This window comes from Streptopelia decaocto (assembly GCF_964273445.1).
Source record: "Streptopelia decaocto genome assembly, chromosome: 5".
Classification (NCBI taxonomy): domain Eukaryota; kingdom Metazoa; phylum Chordata; class Aves; order Columbiformes; family Columbidae; genus Streptopelia; species Streptopelia decaocto.
Genome location: NC_138659.1, coordinates 67,865,851 through 67,886,405, shown reverse-complemented (window position 1 = coordinate 67,886,405; position 20,555 = coordinate 67,865,851). Strand labels below are relative to the sequence as shown.

The following is a 20,555-nucleotide window of genomic DNA, read 5'->3' as shown; positions in this document are numbered from 1 at the left end:
TGATCCACAATTTCTGTTGTGGGGCAACAGATGTCAGGCATTGGTGAAGTTGTAATTAAAACAATAAGGAAAATGTATTAACATCTGGAAGACAGGCAATCTGCAATAGCCAATATGACAAATTAGAGCCACGCTAAGAAAATCGGAGGCACAACAGTGCAAATACACGCACATACTGAAAAGAGCATTTTGGTTTATAATGATAAGAAGCAGATCATCAGGACATCCTCTTGGGCAGATGTGCTGTTCAAAGAAAAACACTCCATAAGGGGAACTAAAATGAATCACTCACAAGAAGTAGTACTGTTGAATTCTTTTAATAACACTAGGAAAATATCAGAGTATTAAAATCCTGCACGGGATCCTCAAAGGGTTATTGCGGTTGGGATTTCTTTGTGTTTATAAACCAAACTTTTTTTCCCCAATTGTGTTTTCTTTTAAACCAACTACTCCTTTACAATGGTATTTCCAGTTAAAACACAGCTAACCTATAAATACCTGAATACCACAACACACATTGTGTGCGTGGGTTTTGTTTAAATCTTAGCGGAAAGAATGGTAAATCTATTCGACACAGGGAAGCAAACGTTGATTTGTTAAGCAGGGAATGTAACAGCCAGTAAAGAATACATTGCATACATGATACAGAAGGAAAAAATTATCGTCTGGAGTACGTGAAATTACACTGATCTTGCACCTTAAACCTATTAGAAGTTACTCTGTTGGCCAATACTAATCCACTGAACAAGCAGAACGTTGGTCAGAAGTCTAATGTTTCCTGTACCAGCACAGAGAGAATATAAGCAGTCCAATGCTGTTAAAAGAAAACATGAAATCCAGCTCATGTTTCTGGTTAGGGATCGATTTCTTCAGGAATTACTGTTAACATCACATCTTCGTTGCCCCTGCGTACAACCATGTTCAACGTACTGTCCTTTTTAATAATGTCACTGACATCACTGGCTGAACTTATCGACTGTCCATTGATGCTTATAATCACATCGTTGTCCTTCAGGCCACCACTGAAAATACAAAGCGGCAATGTGTTATTATAATTGCTATTTTATTGTCCTTACAACATTGTCTTAAAATAAAAGATCGCTAGATTTTTCCTATTTCCCACCCAATAGCAGTTGCACAGAGATGCGGCGGGCATGCAAAAAGCAATCAGAATTTATGAAGCGGTGAAGATTACAACACAATGAAGAAACCTCAGAGATCAGATGCAGATACAAGTTTGATGAATTCCATGTTTCATTGTCTGTAACAGAAATCACTATGGCAAATAACGCAGTAATTCTACAATAAGGATCCTGGATGCTGATTCAGTAGAAGAGATAGAGGTGTATTTTTCTTTTAAAATAATTGCAACAAGGCACTCATTTTAGAGGGATTTTTTTTTTCTTGCTTTTATTCATGTATACGTAGCAAAGCAACCTGAATAGCATTGTGTGTTAACACAAGAGGAATTTCAGTCCCGAATCCATGCTGTTCTCCACATACAGCTTATTGGCAGCCACTTCACCTTACCTTCGTGTTTTAAACTTAAGCGGAATAACACACAGAGTGATTTAGCCAAATCACCAAAAATGCACGTGTGTCCTTGTCCAGCTGCCCACAGCCCCTAGAACCCTTCTCCTGACCTCAGCACCTTATGCAAACTGAAAACAAACCCCTACTGACTCAAAGCAAGACGGAGCAGAACTGGAGCGGCACCGCAAGGCTCCGCTGCCCGGGGCCGTGGATCTCTGTTGGAGCTGGTTGAGACTGCTGCCAGGACCCAGAAACGGGGTGGTGAGGGATACCATCATCCACCACAGCATCTTGTCTGGTCTTGCACAATGATCTGGCTCCAAGTTATGGAAATATTCACCAAGTAACCAGATCAGACATGATTCAGCCCTTCAGCACAATCCTTCTTCACAAAACCACAGAGCTTCACAAAACCACAGAGCAGTCATCGGCCTCTTCCGCCCGTAGAAAACGTCTTACATGAGTGTCTCCTGCAAGCAGGGTGCCCTGGCCAACATTTGCAATGAATCTGGTTGCCTACTGAAAGCATGGATGAAAATGTTCTCATGGAAGAAACCATTCACATTATCCTGGTCTCTTGTGCAGCCTCTGCTCTTGACTTGTACCCAGGACAGGTTGCTGCACCCAGTATGTCTACATGATGCATCCGAGAGAAAAATCAGTAGAATGGGTTAGCCTGTAGTCAAGGGGACCAAGAATGGTGGAGACAGAGCAAAGATGGGCTGCATTGTAATTGCCAGGCCAGCCTTCAGAGGAAGTGTCCTGATTTAAGTTTGCCTTCAAGTTAGGAGGCTACACTGCCTCACATTTCTTCTAGCTCTGTAATGCCCTCCTCCCACTCTCCGCTAACTATTATCCATGCTCCTATAATGGTTTTTCTGCACCTGCAGGTTGGACCATGCACGTTCAATCCCACAATGGAGCAGCCACGTTATTCCTAAACTAGCTGCAGTTTAATATCACGTTGCAGATACACCAGTATTCTGCATCAGCAGTGCTGCCAACAAGAATTATCTACATAAAGCAGCAATAATTTAGAAAGCAAGCCAGACAGCTAACACTGTGTATCTTACAGTGGCATCCAAACTGTAACAAAAACATCATCCATCTATCCTCACAGTATCCCCAAGAGATAACATCTGCCTGCTCCATGCAGCTTTCTGCCCGCATGCCTTTGGTGCTACAGATGCCTCTTTCTTGCCACATTCACCCTTTTCTCAAATGACCTCTAGTTTCAGAAAATGAATAATGTTTCCTCTTTCCTACCCTGGACTACTAAGCAGATTTATATTAACCAAAATCTGAAGGAAAAGTGTCTCCAGCAAGAGCCATCCAGAGCAGTGCTGGTGACCACAGACCAGACGCCACACTTCAAGTGAGGTTCTGGGCAAATACAAAGATCAGATGGGCAAAACCAAAAGCTCTTCCCAGTAATGACTCCTAACAAAAGTCTCACATGGAAGAGTATCTCATGCCAAGAGAGGATTTCACCCCAGATGGTGGCACACCAGGAGAGCTGCTGGGTTTACCCAACACCAAGGAGTTTGGGCTGAGATGGACACATCTTCACAAGGTGGACACAAAGCATCTCCTTCACTCTCCTACAGCAGCGACCAGCAGGGCTTGTGCACACACAAGCAAACGCCTTCATTCCGCACTGGCATCGGTACAACAGATGTCTTGGAAGCAATCGCTGAGGAAAACGAAAACGGAGTTTTCACGCCCACTGAATCCTTGCCCTTTCGGCCGGGAACGCTGACAGGGCTGCGCTGCAATACCCGATACATTCGCAATATTGCCCATCAGGGACCGGACTGAAACCACAAAGCGATTTCCAGCAGACAACCTAATAGCTGTCAGATGGTCGTAATTTCGTTAATTTAGCATAATCGAGATAGCCAGTTAAGCAGGGAACATTCTCCACCAGCACCCCCTTAAGTCAGTGGCAGCGGTTTTCAGAAGAAAAGTAGCTCAACTTACGCTTCAGCTGGTGTTTCTGGAATTACTTCAATAACGTAGGCCCCAGAGACAACATCAGGAAAGTCTTTATGGCGATCCTTCAGCTCTCTAGCTTTGCTGGAAAATGAAAAAAAAATAGCAACAAAAATATTTTGGCAAGATGGGAAAAAAACACGCATTTTTGCTTAGTTAACTCACTTAACATTTACTAGCTGAGGTATTTTACACATGTTGATGCGACACTTCACAATTCATATTAACCCTTGCAAGTATTTAAAGAATTATTACTCTTTTTGCATGCTTTTTAATGCCTATTTCTGATAAATACAACCATTTCAATAGATACAGAGGATCAGAGCTAAAACATTTCAAAACTTGGTCATTACTCTAGATCCTGAACACCTAAAAAAACCCAAACCCCTTCAGATTTCAATGTTTTTTTATACCTCTGACCTTTCACATGTGAAAACTTCTGGGTATTTCTACAGGACGTAGAAAAACTCATCTGCTCATGAGTTTTTCCTGGTTGGAGTGTGAATAAGCAAGTCCACACAAAAGCTTCATTTTACATTAAGTGAATTCCTCATTGGAAATAATTTTATAGAAAGAGAAATATGCACGAAGCTGCTGTGATACTTGAAAACATTCTATCCTGTTTCCTCCTTGAACCTTGTGACAGCACAGGACAGATGGCAACTACCCTAATAGACCCCCCCGGACAAATTAACAATCACTAATTATTCTCTGCTGAAGCATTAAGGAAAAGAAAAGCCAAGGAGTTGTTTGAAAGGTGAGGAACCTCCGCTTTTACTTACCTAGGAGTTAGAGACATCATTCGGATGCCAATGTACTTCTTTGTGGTTACAGCTTTTCCTACAAAGAGGAAAACAGGTCTTGATTAACTGCTCTCACCAAAGAGAGCCTCAATGGCTCTCGTCTTTCTGGTTTATCACTATTTCCATGATTTTCCTCTTCCAAAGTGGTGAGATACAGTACCTTTAGCTTGTCTGTCATGAGATTCAGTTAGAAACTTTTTGATTTTGTCCGATGGGATAGCAAACGAGATCCCTGCTGTAACTTTTAATGTGTTAATTCCTATGACTTCACCATCCTGGAGAAAGAACAAATTGTTATTAGCAAACGTGAAACGTCATGAAGATAAACGGATGATTTCTTGCAAGCAATCACAAAGACACATTCCATAGCTGGTTTTCAATCTTCTAAATGGTTTCTTTAAATCTAATTTGTCTGAATCATCTATTAATAAAAAATTTTGGCAAACAGATGGTGCTATATTCCTGCTAGAAGAGGGATCAGAATTGGGCAGCTCTCCAGCTTGCAGCAGATGAACAGAATATTCCACAGCCAATCCTGATCTGTTTAGTTCAGCGGGCACCTTGCAAAGTGCGGCGCCGACAGGTTCTGAGCAAATATTTCCCACAAAATCAAATGCTTTTCCCAATAATGTGACTTCAAGAGGGAATTTCAGATTAAACCACTTTGCTGTCACTTGATGGTTCAAACACTTCTGAAATCTCAGCAGCTTCCTTCCCTGATGTATCCCAGATAATATATCCCAGATAATAACTATCCAGCTATAATTTTTAAATGCAGGTTACTGCTGAAATTGTACTGTGAGTTGGGTGAAAAAAAATTGCCAAATCTCCAAGGAGGAAACTCTGAGTAGCTCTTTCTCCCAATTTATACCATCCCTTATTATGCTGCAACGTCAGCTCTGTGTTCTACAATATCAGCAAATAAACCACAATATGCTGATAAAAATATGTGGATTTTTTTAATCCACTCTCAGTGCAATTAAAAATAAAGTAGATTTTGTTTTGAACCGTTAAGCTGAGTTTCAGTGTGTAAAACAAAGTTCCAGCTGCACATTACACAGTGAGGGCAAACACCTCAACTTTAATATGTGCTATTTGCTTTTTGCAGGGCATGGGCAAAAAAAAAGCATTACAATTGCTCAAAACAATGCAAACTGTAAATACTTTAAATATTGAAATCTAAGTGTACCTTGTGATTTACCAGCATAAACACAGACAAGTGATTACTAAGAACCATGTGAATTTTGTGCAGTCATCCAGATATCAAAATCTCTGAATCATATTTCTGGTGTGGGATTTTGTTTGTTTGTGGCTTTGGCCAGGGGGTTTTGTTTTGGTTTTAAACTAAAAAGTTAGAAATACAAAATATGACACCAAACAAACTTAAAGAAACTCTTACCAGATTTACTAGGGGTCCTCCAGAGTTTCCATACTGAAAATAAACATATGGCAAGAACATATTTTAATATCTACCTCTTAATGCATGGCAAGCAAAACATTAAAGGAATTTTTGAAATATTTCTGTTGTAATTTTTTCATTGTCTATTAATCATGTGCAATAGAACAGTCTTGACATCCAAACCCATTAACTGCACTCCACATCATCCCTTTTAGCTGAGCTTTGCAAACACTTCTTCCTTCTTCTTTTGCCAGAATAAGTTAAGAAAGCCAAGGTTTTTCCTTTGTTATAATAGCACCACACTAGCAGCTTAGAAGGTTTTAGGACAGTTCTGGGAGCTGTCAGTGAAGATTTCTTACAGGCAAACAGTAGAAGCACAAAAACTATTGTTTTGCCTTAGTGCAGAAACAAATTCGAATCCTTAAACTAAGCTTGGCTTCTTTTTAGAAAACATGGTGGATTTTGAGAAGATACTTATTCGCCAGGGATTATTGCCTCCTCCCTTGTAATCTGGAGGAATTTTGAAGTGAAGGCAGATATTGTACTTGGTGTGGTTCCTTGGGGGATTTTTAAACAACAATCAAGTGCTGCTGCACCACAGATGTCCGTATTTACACGGATAAAAGAAAAGCCAACTGTGCTCGCTGTTCTTAAGAACTGTATTTTCAAAGCAACTATTCAAGGAATATAAGAGGAGGCAGGGATGAGGTTCAGAGCGGGACCTACGTTGATGATGGCGTCGGTCTGAATATAGTCCATGTCGGAATTGCGGAGCCCCAGCTCCTTCCCGCCGCGTTGAGTGGTGCTGACGATCCCCGTGGTCACCGTGTTCTGAAGGGAGAAGGGACTTCCAATGGCCACCACAAACTCTCCTGGCCTCAGGTCTGCAGATTGGCCAAGCAGAAGAACTGGCAATTTACCCTACAAACAAAAAATGTTAAAAAATCAGATGTTGTTAAGACAATACTACATCAGCAAAACAACTTCTAAAGAAACATGAATACGTTAATAAAACAGAGGAAGAAAATGAGGTTTTATCACTTGGGGATTTTGCTCGCTCTGTTTGCTTTGAATATTTCCTGTGGTTCTGTACAGAAACATCTCAATGAACTTCTGCTCTAAAGAGTGGGCTCTGTAGACTGTAGGAGTTCTTTATCCGCAACAGGTACCCATTAAATCAAAAACAGTTGAAAGACCAAAGGAATATTTATGCTCTGATGTACAAAGCAAACATCTGATGATACTAGGAATGAGTTGTTTCCAACAGCTTCTTGAAATAATTAGCCAACAGCTGCTGAAATAATAAGACTAAACACCAAATTCATGAAATCAACAGCCGAAGTGTATCAAACATATGTACAGTTAAAAGCATTTTATATACTCATAAGACACCAGCTAATGTTTCATCTTTTTTCCCAAGAGTATCTCTTCTAAATTATTATATTGCCTCCTACATACTCTGATGTTTTCTGAAGATGTTAGGATTTAAAGACTTTAAGGGATTTTTGTGTTACGACAGTAGGAGATACCATCATATTTTCCTTTAAAGATCTTATCTCTATACATATTAACTATCTTCAATAAAGACATTCCCACTAAGACACAAAACATTTTAAAATCCAGCATCAATAGATGCAATTTGCATATAGAATGCAGCATCAAATGCTGCGATTTACAGCAATTAAAAAAAAGAGGAGAGGAGGCTGGATCCACACACATTTGCCCAGGCAATGGATCAAGGGAACCGAGTCTGGTTTCTCCAGGACAAGTTATATCTGGACAGGAACTGAACTGGCTGGATCACAGATGATTCCAACGGGACCAATAACCCCCCACAGCAATCAGAAAACAGCTGGGAAGCTCTTAAGGCCTCCTACTCTCCAGGTGGTTAAGAATGATGTTCTGAAACAGATCATATTTCTAATAAATATTTTGCTTTGTTTATCACCTGCGTGTAAAATACACATTGAGCACCATTTCTCTTCTATTTCGCATTTTCAAAAATCAGCCTTTACCCTTTTGGTGATGTGACATCATTTTTAATCTTTTCATATGTTTAATCTGTTCTCCAAATGACCCTCCCCAGGTATTTAACTACATATTTAATCATGTCACTAGGCTGTTTCTATTAGCATCAATGGACCTGGACATGTATAAATTTTGACATAAGGATTTGAAGGATTAGGAGGTTGCTGAACCTGAAATCAAAACAGAAGTCTGAAGGGATGCAGCTTTTGTTTGGCACATCTGACTTGAACATAACTTTCCTCTAAGCTCACCCCACTTCAAAATTCTTTTGCTCAACGCACCTGGCCCCAAAGGGAAAAAAGCATTAATATAAACTTTAAAAACAGGCCAGTGATTCTAGATGTAGAAGCCCACCTAGAGATTAATTTAAAGCAATTTCCAAGGAGTGGATAACAGTCACTTTCTTGAAAAACAAGGTACATTCAAGGTATTCTTGAGCTGCCTACCTAAAATAAAGTTACACATTGGCTTAATACTTCTTGCAATTAATTCCTTCTGGAAAACTTGTGAAAGTGCCTTTTTCATCCAGTACCTGTTCCAAAGCACACAGATTTATGCGCCTATACTTGATGGGATTATAAAGCTATATACTCTGTCCCCAAGTAGCAAAGAAATAAGACAATATTTAGTATGCCCTAAATTATTTGTAGAAATTCTAGAGTGATAATTTTGTTTCAGAAGTTAACAGAAGCTGGATCATTACTAAATTTTGTCAAAAAGTGAAGATATTAAACGTTTAAATTTGAAATTAAGGGCTAGCCCTTTAGGGGTCTTTTACCACCAACCCGTATTGATAAGTCTATCCCCTAAGTTTTAGGGACAAAAATCCACTAATATAAATTAACCCAAATGCCTATCACTTTGTATTTTTCATCTACAGTTTATTTTAAATGTCCTAGCAGACACACCATGTCTGTAAAGTAAAAAATGAAAGAGATCAGTCATCACTATATGCTGCTGCAAATACAGAAGTTATGGTTTCAATATTTCACAAGCCTGGTCCTGTGTATCCTTTGTAACAATTCCGCCAGCAAAACTTTACTGGGATGAACAGATTGTTTCAATAAAACTCATTGCCAAATCCCAGACGGGATAAGATGCTTTATGGAAACTTATACTTCAGGCTCCAGACAGTAAGAAAATAATTAACCAACTGCTTGTTAAACAGAATCTGTTGGAAGAGCAACAGAACACGCAACACAGTAAAAAAGCTTTCCCTTTCTAACTATCTTTCGGAGGAAAGTTTTCACAACCAGCAACATCCTACTATTAATTAATAATTATTGGTGGTCCCCATCAGTGCCACAGCCATAGAAAAACCCAACCGCAGCTGTGGTTTAATTCTGAGGAGGACTCAAGGGCAATACCCATTTTCCCCATCATGTTTGCAGGGCGAAAGATGAGTAACGACATCCCGAGCAGTTTGGAACCTTGGAGCACAGCTCTGGCTCCCAGGGACCTCTCCGGTTCCGCAGGGACCGGGCAGCTCCGATGAGCTGAGCCGAGAAACACGCGGCGTACGCAACACAAACAGCCCCATCTGGGTATTGTTTGGAGAGAGGGAGCACCCTGGCCCTTCCTTCTCTCAGCAGATGCTATAGAGCTGACGTAGCACGTGTTTTCAAGATGTCGTTGGTCAAGAAGAGCATCTCTTTTTGGCACTGCTTATTTAAAATTTAAAAAAAAGAAGCAAAAAAAGCCCAACCAACACAAAAAGTGGCTTTTGTTTGTATCCCAGTGCACTAAAAATTAATGCTTTATAAAGAGGGCATTTAGCAGCAAACGAAACATAGACAAGCAAACGAAAACAGAAATAATATTTTTCATTAAGAGAAAAAAAAAAAAAGACTGGTCAAGTACAAAGTTAAAGATTTATACAGCGTTCCAGAGTTCTAAAAACAGTCACGGAGCCAAAATCGCATTTGGCAGCAGAAAGAAAAAACATGAAGAATCTCTGACTAATACAATTACTTTTGATTGTGCTGAGTTTTCAAGCCCATGCCTATACTAGCCAGGCTTCGGTTCAAAGTGCAACGCTGTATGGATTGGCTGTGGGTCACCCGTGTGATCCAACACGCCTTTTGGAGTCTGGCTAACCTCTCCTTTGCTAGGAACAAAAATCAATTGCAAAAAATCGCTTTGCTCTGCACATATTATGAAACACAGCTTTGCAAAATGTGTCCTCTGTGCAGTGCGTTTCTAGGAGAGCTGTAGCCTCCTACCTCAAGATAAATACAAATGTAACTAATGCATTTGATTTGTCATATTCTGTTAACAAAGATAATTAATTTTTACCTGTTCCATAGCCCTACGCCATGGGGAGGGGATGGGAGGACACAGGTATGTACCACACTTCAAGAACTAGGAGGATGCTGAGCGCAGTTGAAAAAGACCTCCAAGGTCTGAGAGTCGACATGGTAAATGAAATTCCGTGGGGTTTGTGTACTCTCCCTTATGAGGAAAGGCTGAGGGACTGTCTCTTTAGCTTGGAGAAGGGGAGACTGAGGGGCAACCTCATTAATGTTACAAATATATAAAGGGTGAGTGTCAGGAGGATGGAGCCAGGCTCTTCTCGGTGACAACCAATGGTAGGACAAGGGGCAATGGGTACAAACTGGAACACAGGAGGTTCCACTTCAATTTGAGAAGAAACTTGTTCGGGGTGAGGGTGGCAGAGCCTGTCCCAAGCTGCCCAGGGGGGTTGTGGAGTCTCCTTCTGTGCAGACATTCCAACCCGCCTGGACACCTTCCTGTGTAACCTCATCTGGGTGTTCCTGCTCCATGGGGGGGTTGCACTGGATGAGCTTTCCAGATCCCTTCCAATCCCTGACATTCTGTGATTCTGTGATACTCAAAATGCCATTCCTTGTGATTTCGCAGTGTGGTACAGGGAGCACCAACAGCACTGCGTGTAAATACTCTCATTAGTACCTCTACAATGCCATGAAGAATTGGTTATGATGGATATATGCGCTGCAGTGGCTTTAAACCTGGGGTTTCTCTCTGAAAAAAAGGCTTTAAAATAGCATTGCCACATTCAGAACTAAACTTTCCATTAGCAAACCCCCTCAAGTATTTATTTAAATTGTAGAGGTGGGTTTGAAGTGAAGTCAGTAGAAAAACAGTCAAAATCCCAGGGTATCAAGTGATTGATGGGGAACTACATCCTTCTACAGTGCATGAGAAGAGCACTGGAAATGCAGGGCAAATACTTCCAGCAGTGACTATAACCAGAATCTTATCAGAATACCCTGCCTGTGCCCTCACACCCATCTGCTGGCAAGCTCTTGCCCAGGATGTTAAGCTAGTTCTTATAAACCAAGTTTAAAATGCATGGGTCTAGGGCCCTTAATAACTATAATTAATAAACGAGCACTCTTCAATTTTTACATAACAACTGATGGTCATCAGGCTGAGGTAACTACTGTTATAACTCGTGATTCTGTCTGGTTAACTATAGATTTGCCATGGCAGTTAATTAAAATCCCAGACAAACGAGGATGCCTTGCAGCACAATGAACGGGGAGCCAGAAACACCCAGCACCTAAACCCAGTGTTCCCAGTGACTCACTGCATGACCTTGGGCAACACATTAAGGTCTTTTCTTTCCCTCCTCCCTCCTTTTTGCATTTGATGAAGCCTCGGGGCCCTGCTGGGATCTGTGTTTACTCAATAAAACAAATCTGCAAGCGGGCATTCTGCAAGTACACAGAAATAGGACTAAACATGCAAAACCATAAGTGGCACATGACTCACTGTTTACACCCAGCCAGAGAGGGAGCCATTAATTAGTGTTAATATTTTAAGCCTTTCTCATCCCAAAGGGCTTCAGACATTTTTATATATGGATTTGACTCAAACCTTAGATAAACATAACTCCCACGAAATGGAGAGCTGCACACCACCACAAGGAATGGCTTCACCCAATGATAAGACACAGCGATCGTGGCACAAGACATTAGGACAAGTCTAGAACAGCATCATCAGCCAGGAGCCAGATGTTCACCTGAGGTACATTAGCAACATAGCTCGAGTCAGGTAAAATAAGCAGAGCTTTGACAAATCAGCTCTGGAACTAGAAGAGGAGGCAGCACATCACCAGCACCAGAGGAATAAAAACCAATAGACTGATGGTCATAACCAGTAGGTGTTTCAGCTGGACCTTTTTTATCCATTAAAAAAGTGAATCTGCCTGTATGTCAGCACAGAAAGCAAGTAAATCCCTTCTCTGCTCTGTAATCCCATTCGTTTGTGGAAGGAAGACCATCAATCTGCAGGAAGGAGTTCAATAAACCAATGAAGAGGAGACAAATGTTTGGAGTTCAGTTTGTGTTACATGGTGACAGATTTCCTTCATGCTTTTTATTTTTAGGTGGAAAAGAAACAGATGTTTGTATGGTATGCTAATTCAGCTGTAAGTAACTTCGGCAAAATGTGTAACTTCCCTGGGAATCGCATTTCTGTTCTCATTAATGGAACTATTTAACTCTCAGAATATGTTATGGCAAAACAAAAACACAGGCCGTTAGCATATAAAAATGCAGTGTATCATCGACAATCTAGAAACTGCTTGACAAAATGCCAAAGAAAATGGAAAACCCAAGTTAAATGCATTACAAGCCTCCAAAAGTATTTCATCTATAGTTAGAAAAACAACACTGAGTCTCATTATCTAAATATGGAGCATGGGAAGCTTGCAGAACAAAATAAAACAGCATGAAGCGTTGTTTTGCTGTGTCACCAGGATTTGAATTACCTGGCAAGACATCACTGTTCTCCTTTAAAATCAAATACTGTGGTGCTGGCAGACCCACCATGGACATTTTGCTTCCTGGGGAGCTGGACCAGCACATCATCCCCAGAGCAAGAGCTACGATGAGCCAAAGATGGCAGGAAAACACTGCTGCCTAACCCCATGAGTAAACAGGAGTGAACAGCTGAGATTCTTACAAGCTATTTCATTTCTATGGGTCTTGAAGACTTCTGGAAGCAATATGTGGGTTTCCTCAGGCTCTCAAGGGGAAGCAATAATATCCAGCGACATATTTCAAAGTAAAAGAGCATTTTAGAAAAGACACATCTGGTATTCAAGGAGTTTGTTGTTTTTTTTCAAAATGCAGGCTATTAAAATATTGATACATAAACAGGAAAGTTTGCTTTCCCGCTTCCTCCAGTTTGTACACACAAGGGGAAAAAAGCAAATCCCCTCCAACCGCAAAGATACAGACGCTGCATTGCCTCACGAAACCACCAAAGGATGACGGCAGAAGATCTTGTTGATTTACAAGTGTCAAACTAAGTGGTTATTAGAAAGATGCAGGAAAAATCGTAAGCAAAAGGGCTGAAATACCACCGCAAATTAGAGACTGGTCACAAACCCACTACGGCTGTATCACTGAGATGCCAAATCCTGCCTGGGATACAGAAGCCAGTAACTGGTCACATCGAGGAACCCTGGCATGTTTTCCATGACACAGGCGCTATTTCAGAGTCAGTGACATGTTTCATGGCTGGTTTGAAGCATGTATATATATATATATATATATATATATATTCCTCAGTATGAAGCCATTCACTGTTCTCACCCCTTCTGTACTCGCTGCCAAACCACAGGGACCTGCTCAGAGGTAATTTCTGCAGGGTAGACGCTGATTTCCAGGGGTGACCCTTTGTCTCCAGGCAAAAGCCACCTCCACCTTCCCCTATTTTGGTTTAGGACACAAGGCACTTTTATAACTCTGTCCGCAATTAACCTTGTCATTGTCCATTAAACCACCCTACAATTGTCTTCCCACTTCCTCGTGCTTACAGTTTGCTGCAGCTGTGTCACACATTCTCATTTAACAAGGTAGTTATTGGTTTGCAGATAAATTTCACAATCAAGCTCTGCCACCTCAAAAAGCACCTGCTCACTTTGGAAGGTCGTGCAATATTGTTGACGAATTTTAGGCTCACTGCAGTTTCACATGTGCGGGATGGATTATTTTCACAGCCTCTACCTATGCTACCAAAGATCAACTTTTTTGAGGGAAGTTTATAAATTTTACATGGTCACATCCAAATTGTCTGCAACCGCGCTCTTTCTTTCTAGTATTGCCATCTCCTCAAAGCTGTTTGCATTTGGAAGGACAGTTATATTGCATTCGTGTTTACCACTATTCACTCCAATCTTATTTCCTACTTTCAACGCTTCAGCAAAATGTTGTGTCTTGCCACAGACACAAGAAATACACTTTATTTCATAAAATGAAAAGAAAAAGAAGCATATTTTAGGGCTGGAAAAACAACTCCAAGATTTCTGTTCCTTGTTGACTGCAGGATGTTTTTCCCTGGAGAAGAATTTAATCAGGGAAACGGTTCATCCTTGCTGGTGCCCAGATTTTACCACCCTCTTTCATTTCCTATCGCACTCAGCAAAGCCAAATTAGCTCTAGTAACGTCTTTGGCCAGATGTTCACACCTTGAAGAAAAACAGCATGCAGGCTGCTGCAAAATCTTAACAGGTTTAGGAAAAACAGCTGACAGACTAAACTGATACTTCAAGCCCAGCTCTGTTCGTAACCACAGAGGCACGTTTTTCATCCTTCAGATCCTGCCTTAACACGCCACACGAACACAGAGGAAAAAGAATTCTGCATCTTTGATGTCACCTTCAAATCATTTATTCGAAAGGAAGAATTTAACCCCTTGCTACAGAAGCATCCTTAGGGCTGGATTTCATGCCATATCCAGATTTTCAAAGGGTTATTTGTACCATCGTATTGACTTCTTTAGTCATTAAATACCTTTCCACTTCAACAAATTATTACCTCTGGTTTTAAAAAGCTTATGAATCTGAATGATTGCAAGGCAAAAAGGAAAGCTCAAACACTGAACTTGAATGGACATATTAAAATGTCCCATTCAATTTCAGTCTGAAAATCAACTTCTCAACTCATCGCATTTCTATTTTACCTTTTGTGAACACTTAAAATTGCATGTTCCTAATTCTTTGAGTGCAAAGCATTGTCTGGCCTACAATCAGAGGTGCCTCAGACCTCACCATGGATTGGGATGTCCCAGTGCCATGTCACTAGATCTGGCTGGAAAAACGGTCTCTCATCCAAAAAAAAAAAAAACAAGTGATACGAGAATTTTTCCCCAAATCTCCTCAAAGTTATCCTGAGATGCAACAGCTGGGGGCCAAGGGGGAACAACAGACAACGTACTGGATTGTACAACACATAAGACACAAGGGTATGCCAGACCCAAATTCATAACCATATTCTACCTAATTTAGAGTAAGGTGTGAACTTTGATCTGCTACCCAGACGATGTGCTAAGCTGATATTACATGAGGAAGACAGCAGGGACCTGCTTGTCACCTTCTGCAAGAGCCTCCAGGCACTGAGAAACTTCCCCAAGTTTCATTAAAACCAACCATTTTTCTCATAGACAACTGCATATTAAGGGGTCAATCCCTCCCTTCTCCACCCGCAAAAAGTAAAACGCAGCTAACTTGGCTCTAGACAGCTCTAAGACAAAAGGTTTCCTGCCTTGAGGAATTTGCAAATACATACAAATGAATTAAGTTGTGATGCTGATGTGCTGTTTGCAAAACAAGGTCTCAGCCACATTCAACAATTAAACTGATGGAAGAAGAAGAGATGATTATCATTTAATTACACAGCAGTAATTTTTGCTATCTTGCAAGTCATAACTAGAATCGCCAATTCCAGTCCTGTTTGGCAGTGATTTCCACTACAGGCAGTTCATCTGGCTGCATTCAGTTTTTTTCCAAGCTTCTTCCAGTCTTCCAGGTTCTCCCTTCCCGCAAGCAGCTCAGCAGGCAAATTTTGGAGCCATTTCTTTAGGGTATCAAATAACACAAAACTCCGTGTCTGCTCTTCCCCTGAGTCCTCAAAACAATCTGTTGCATCAGTTCAATGTCTCATCTCTTTGACTCACCAGCTTCTCTCTTCTCTGAAGCTCCTTCTTACTGCTTGAAGTCCTCTTCTCACTACCATTTTCTGGTCTACTTTTCCCACCACGTTGTGCTTCCGATTTTAAATCACTTTTCCAGCTGCCAGTCCCTGCCATATCCTACTCAGTGTAATGCTGCCAAGCTCTCATGCTGGGGATCTTTCCCTTACTGCAAATCTGCTTTTGCTTATTTTAATATAAACATGAGAAAATAAGTGATTGGTAAATGTGTAAATAGGTTATCTCAGGAAAACAGAGAGGAAAAAAAACCAATATGGCAAAAACCAGTCTTAGTTTTGTTAAGGTTTTCTGCCATGATGCTGCAAAAAAGCTTTTAAATAAGAAAAAAGAATGAACTTTTAATTGACAAAGGTGGCAAGGGAGCAGCAGGAGCACTTTGTATCTTGGGTCATCCAAGAGTTCTGTATCAGACGTCTGACTTAGTCATGAACCCTGGCACAAACCCCTTTGACCTCGCTGGGGAATAGGTCTGAACTAAAACAACACTGCGAGATCTACACATTTTTGAGTCATGTGTTTCAAATGAAACATTCTTGCCTGTTAAACTTGGACGTCATTAACTGTCTAAACAAGGGAAACCAATATGAGCAGCACTCCAAGCAATCACATGCGTCTAATTGCACCTACATTACATGGTATTTCAACACAATATTCCACATCCGCTGCGTGGTCGACGTGTGCAGAACTGCACGACAGCTTTCCTGCTGGTGCAGGAGGCAAGAATAACACTGACAGATGTATGTTTGATACGGAAGATGACTGCGGATGGGAAGTTGCATTCCCATTTGTTCTGAACACCACTCACAGTGTAAGAGCATCTCTTCAAGCTGGCTTTAATTTGCACATTCAAGATGCTTCCTAGGACATTTTCCATTTTAGTATCCACTTCAGTGTGGTACAGCCCCTTCAGAGGGACAAACTCATCCTCTAAAAGCCATATGTGACTTCAATATACACACACAAGAAAGATTAATATATCTCTTTACCAGCCACAAGGGAATACCCCCATCTCTTCTCAGGGGTTCAATGTGTGTGTAAAACAACCAAATCATGCTATTGTTTTTTTATTTTGAGGATGCATACAAAAGTGCTATGAACTTGCTTGCACTGGAGTGAGAGGTGATAAAATGAACCACTGCCAACCACTAACTTGGCTTTTAAAAATGTGCATCCACCCAACTCAGATATTCTCTGTGACTCAGACCACTAAACTACCAGCCTCTCCTTCAAATGTGAAAATTAGCAATAGCTTTTGGAAAGGAGGGTACTAAATTAAGAGGAAAATGTCTCTTGCTTTAACGACTCACCTGAGCATCTATTTTAATAAGTGCAATGTCAGCTTTTTCATCAACATCTTTAATTTTAGCTTCATATGTTTCACCGTTCTTCAGCTCCACCTTCACGCGATTTTTGTTGGTGACGACATGGGCGTTTGTCACTATCAGCCCATCCTCTGAGACAATGAACCCTGAACCACTGGCAACAGGAATCTCCCTCTTTGAATAAGGAAGCCTAAAAGACATGGGAAATAAAGACTTAGTGCTGCAAAAAGTTGAGAGATCACAAATCACTCCAAATAACACAAGGCCGAAAAGTTTGGTGATTTTTAACACTTTAGGATATCTGCTGTTAATTAATATTATCAAGAAGATAATGCACATGCATTAGTTTAACGTTTTTTTTTTCCCCCAGGACTCTTAAGTTATCTTTAATTCTTAAGCACAACAAATATTTATCATCTCAAAAAGCTCTTTGCTATTACACAGCATCAATCAATATTTCTGGCACAAAAAAAAATATCAAAACTGGCCATCTTGTTTACTTGCGATATAATTCAATGTGAACCACAGCAGGAGCTATCTTCTCCACCACATCTGCAATAAAGTTGTATTTGTGCCGCAGGCTGTTAGGATGTTCTTGGCCTGAAATAGAAACAGACAACATGTCATGAGTTCCTCAAGTGACAGGAGAAGGGTCATTGCGAAACACCTGAATTAAAAAAAGCTCCAAGTGGATATCTTTATCTTTCCCCTTCCTCAAAAGCCATCTGCAGCACAACCCTTGGCCCCAGATTTCCCCTCTGGCTCTTCGCACAGAAGAGGCAACATGCTTTAGCATTTAGATAAACGGATCCATGAAACCTTCTTGTTTGAAGCACACGCCATCGGGCCATGGGGCAGCAGATCTGCTGCTCCAAGCGGAGCTGTAGCCACAGACCCTGTGTCCCCTCAGCCCCGGTTCAGCACGTCCCACCCCAGCAGCTCCCAGGGATGAGGCGCTGGGTCAGGTCAGAGTTTAGTCCATGTCTGTACCGCCCCGCTCTTCCTTTCATCAAAGGCATCTTGTACTTAGATGCCTCCAATACTGCTCTCACCTCTTTTCTATTCTGGATGGTCTATTTAGCTTGTACGGTCTTCTCCAAACAAACAGGCTCTGTTCCTCTGCCAAAATACTCCTGCCTAGTGATTCTTGGAGTCTCATGCTGCTGCATTTGCAGAATGCCGAGGATAACAAGGCCCTGACCCCAGCTTAAGCCTCCAGCAGCTGCTGTGGAAGTTTAACTTGGGTACAATGTTTGTGCTGCCTCTCCCACCTGTGTCCCCACGCAGCCCGAACCACCAGCCTCTGCCTGGCACCTAAATGCGGATGCACATTACATACGCTCTACACAACCATATTCAAGCTATCCTTTCCACTGTGATGGCCTGTGGTCCATCAGCTCCACAGAGAAGTGGATCCCATGTGAGTTACTGAACCACCCTCAAGGCTACAAAATAGATACGCACAGGACAACAATGGGACCACAAAGCTTCACATTCCTGGGCAGTGCTGCAACACAAAAGCTCATGGTCACTGGGTATTCAAGAGAGGTCAGTGGGATTTTCAAAAGTAACTAAATACCAAACTCCCATTGTGGCCAACAGAAAACCCGTCTGCACCATCAGATGTCTAAAAACCTCTAGAAAAAACTCACAATCCTGACACAGCTTCCCCTCCTCAGGGCCAAAGCTTTTTTCAAATTCGAAGCAACCAAGCAATTGAAAAACCCAAAAAAGTTATTTTGTATTTCCCTAGAGGCAAGAAACACCCTTCGTTTTCACTAGTGTTCGTTTTATGGAATCATTTTATCTAGTGCATCCATCTTGCATTATAAAGGCACAAGCCAAAACTGCAGTTGACTTTCAGATGAGTATTAATGTGCTGTGCTGCTCCATCCTTGCCATTTGGTTTCTAAATCTATCCAGAGATTAAAGCCGTAAGCAGCTTGCGGATGATGTAAGTGCCTGTGATGGTGTAACAGGACATATCATTTGCAGAATTGTAGGAGACACAGGACTATGCTATAAAATCATCCCAATACTTGAATGACCTTTGTTATCTGAAAACCAGACTGAAAATACATGCAAATTTTTAAATACATACTGGAGGCAAAAACCCATGGCAGGAGATTCAGAGGAATGATTCGGGAACAAAACGTTGCTGTTTTTTATACTAACCAGATACTGGTTTGATTAGGGGTCAAAGATGGGTTTCAGGTGACTCAGCAATGCCAACTAGCAATCGCTGCCCTCATGAGCTGGGTGGATGCTCAACCCAAAGCCTAACTGATCAATTAAGAACAGGTTTTTCCCATTTATACCCTGTGAATGCAATCAGTCATGAACAGCAGCCACAGCAGTAACCACGTAATCTGCTATGCACTTTCAGATCACAGTTGGGAGATGTTAATCTGCTTTATGAAGCAGGAATGTTGGGCAGGAAACCTGTGTCCTCAACCTACTGTTTTCCCCAAAAGCACTCTGTGCTTTGCCCAACTTGCACATAAACTGTTTTCCTTGGACTTTTACGCCAGAAGGGCATAAGGGGCTTGCTGAGTGACAAACATTAATTTATGAAAGGGTTTGTGTTCATTTCTTTAGAAATATCCAGTATCAAATGAACCGCATCATTGCTATAAGGCTGATAACTACAATGGGAATGTTTTGGAAAACTGATAGTAGGACAAGAACTGTAGTTTGGAAGTATTCATTCATATTAAATAGGATCTTTGACAGATTATCAGGCTGGATTAATGTGATGTTGGGACACAGCGCCACAGGGCACTTACTGTATCCATCAATACGCTTTTTGATCCCTGCTTCTAAAATGATTTAATCTCAGTTACAATGTTGTAGACATTCAAAGGTCACATCCTGCCCTTGAAAATGTGAACTCCTATGGGTGAGGGAGCTGCTCAGGAAACACACAGCTTTTTTATGCCTTTAAACTTCTTTTTTTTTTTTGCATTTAGCTATTCAAGAAGAGAAAGGGTGTCTAAGCTGTACATGGTAAGACTACTAATGCTTCATCTCAGTTGCCTTCACTTTGAGTCGGAGGCTACAGATGCCAAGACCTCAGAAGTAACAGTATTTTGTGTATAATCCGCCTCCTTGTGCGGTCTCAAAAGAAGCTGCACACTTAAAAGGTCAAAATTTCATACTGTGAAAAAGTTAGATAATAAATACTGATTCATGGCACACTGACCTAAAAAGCTTACAACAGCTTGCCACGCCTGCCTATTGCTTATGTATTAGGAATTCTTGCATTGTGTAACGCAAGTTTTGCAACAGCTCTTGAAAAACTGCCCACTTAAATAGAAAACATACCTTTTTAAAGCAAGTAAGCAGAAGCCAAAGTATCATTCAGATTAATTCATTGATGAACGCTAATAAAATAATCATATCAACCAGTCTTTATAACAATGTGACAACATAAAATCTGAAGACTATAGTAAAAGTATTACGTTGAAAATTTCTTCTATCACTATGAAAAAAGTA

General features: G+C 41.0%; 1 protein-coding gene across 1 annotated transcript in view; it reads right to left on the bottom strand.

Annotated features, from left to right (window-relative positions):
• Window positions 1-301: 301 nt before the first annotated feature.
• The window catches only part of HTRA1 (HtrA serine peptidase 1), a 33,459-nt gene continuing 13,205 nt past the window's right edge, over window positions 302-20,555 (bottom strand). Inside the window, exons 2-9 of the mRNA XM_082052459.1 lie at window positions 17,561-17,660; window positions 17,046-17,250; window positions 6,454-6,648; window positions 5,728-5,760; window positions 4,489-4,603; window positions 4,308-4,365; window positions 3,514-3,609; window positions 302-1,022 (exon numbers count right to left, since the gene is read on the bottom strand). Coding sequence (XP_081908585.1) covers window positions 854-1,022; window positions 3,514-3,609; window positions 4,308-4,365; window positions 4,489-4,603; window positions 5,728-5,760; window positions 6,454-6,648; window positions 17,046-17,250; window positions 17,561-17,660 — 971 coding nt within the window. The 3' untranslated portion in view covers window positions 302-853. The remainder of the gene's footprint in view (window positions 1,023-3,513; window positions 3,610-4,307; window positions 4,366-4,488; window positions 4,604-5,727; window positions 5,761-6,453; window positions 6,649-17,045; window positions 17,251-17,560; window positions 17,661-20,555) is intronic.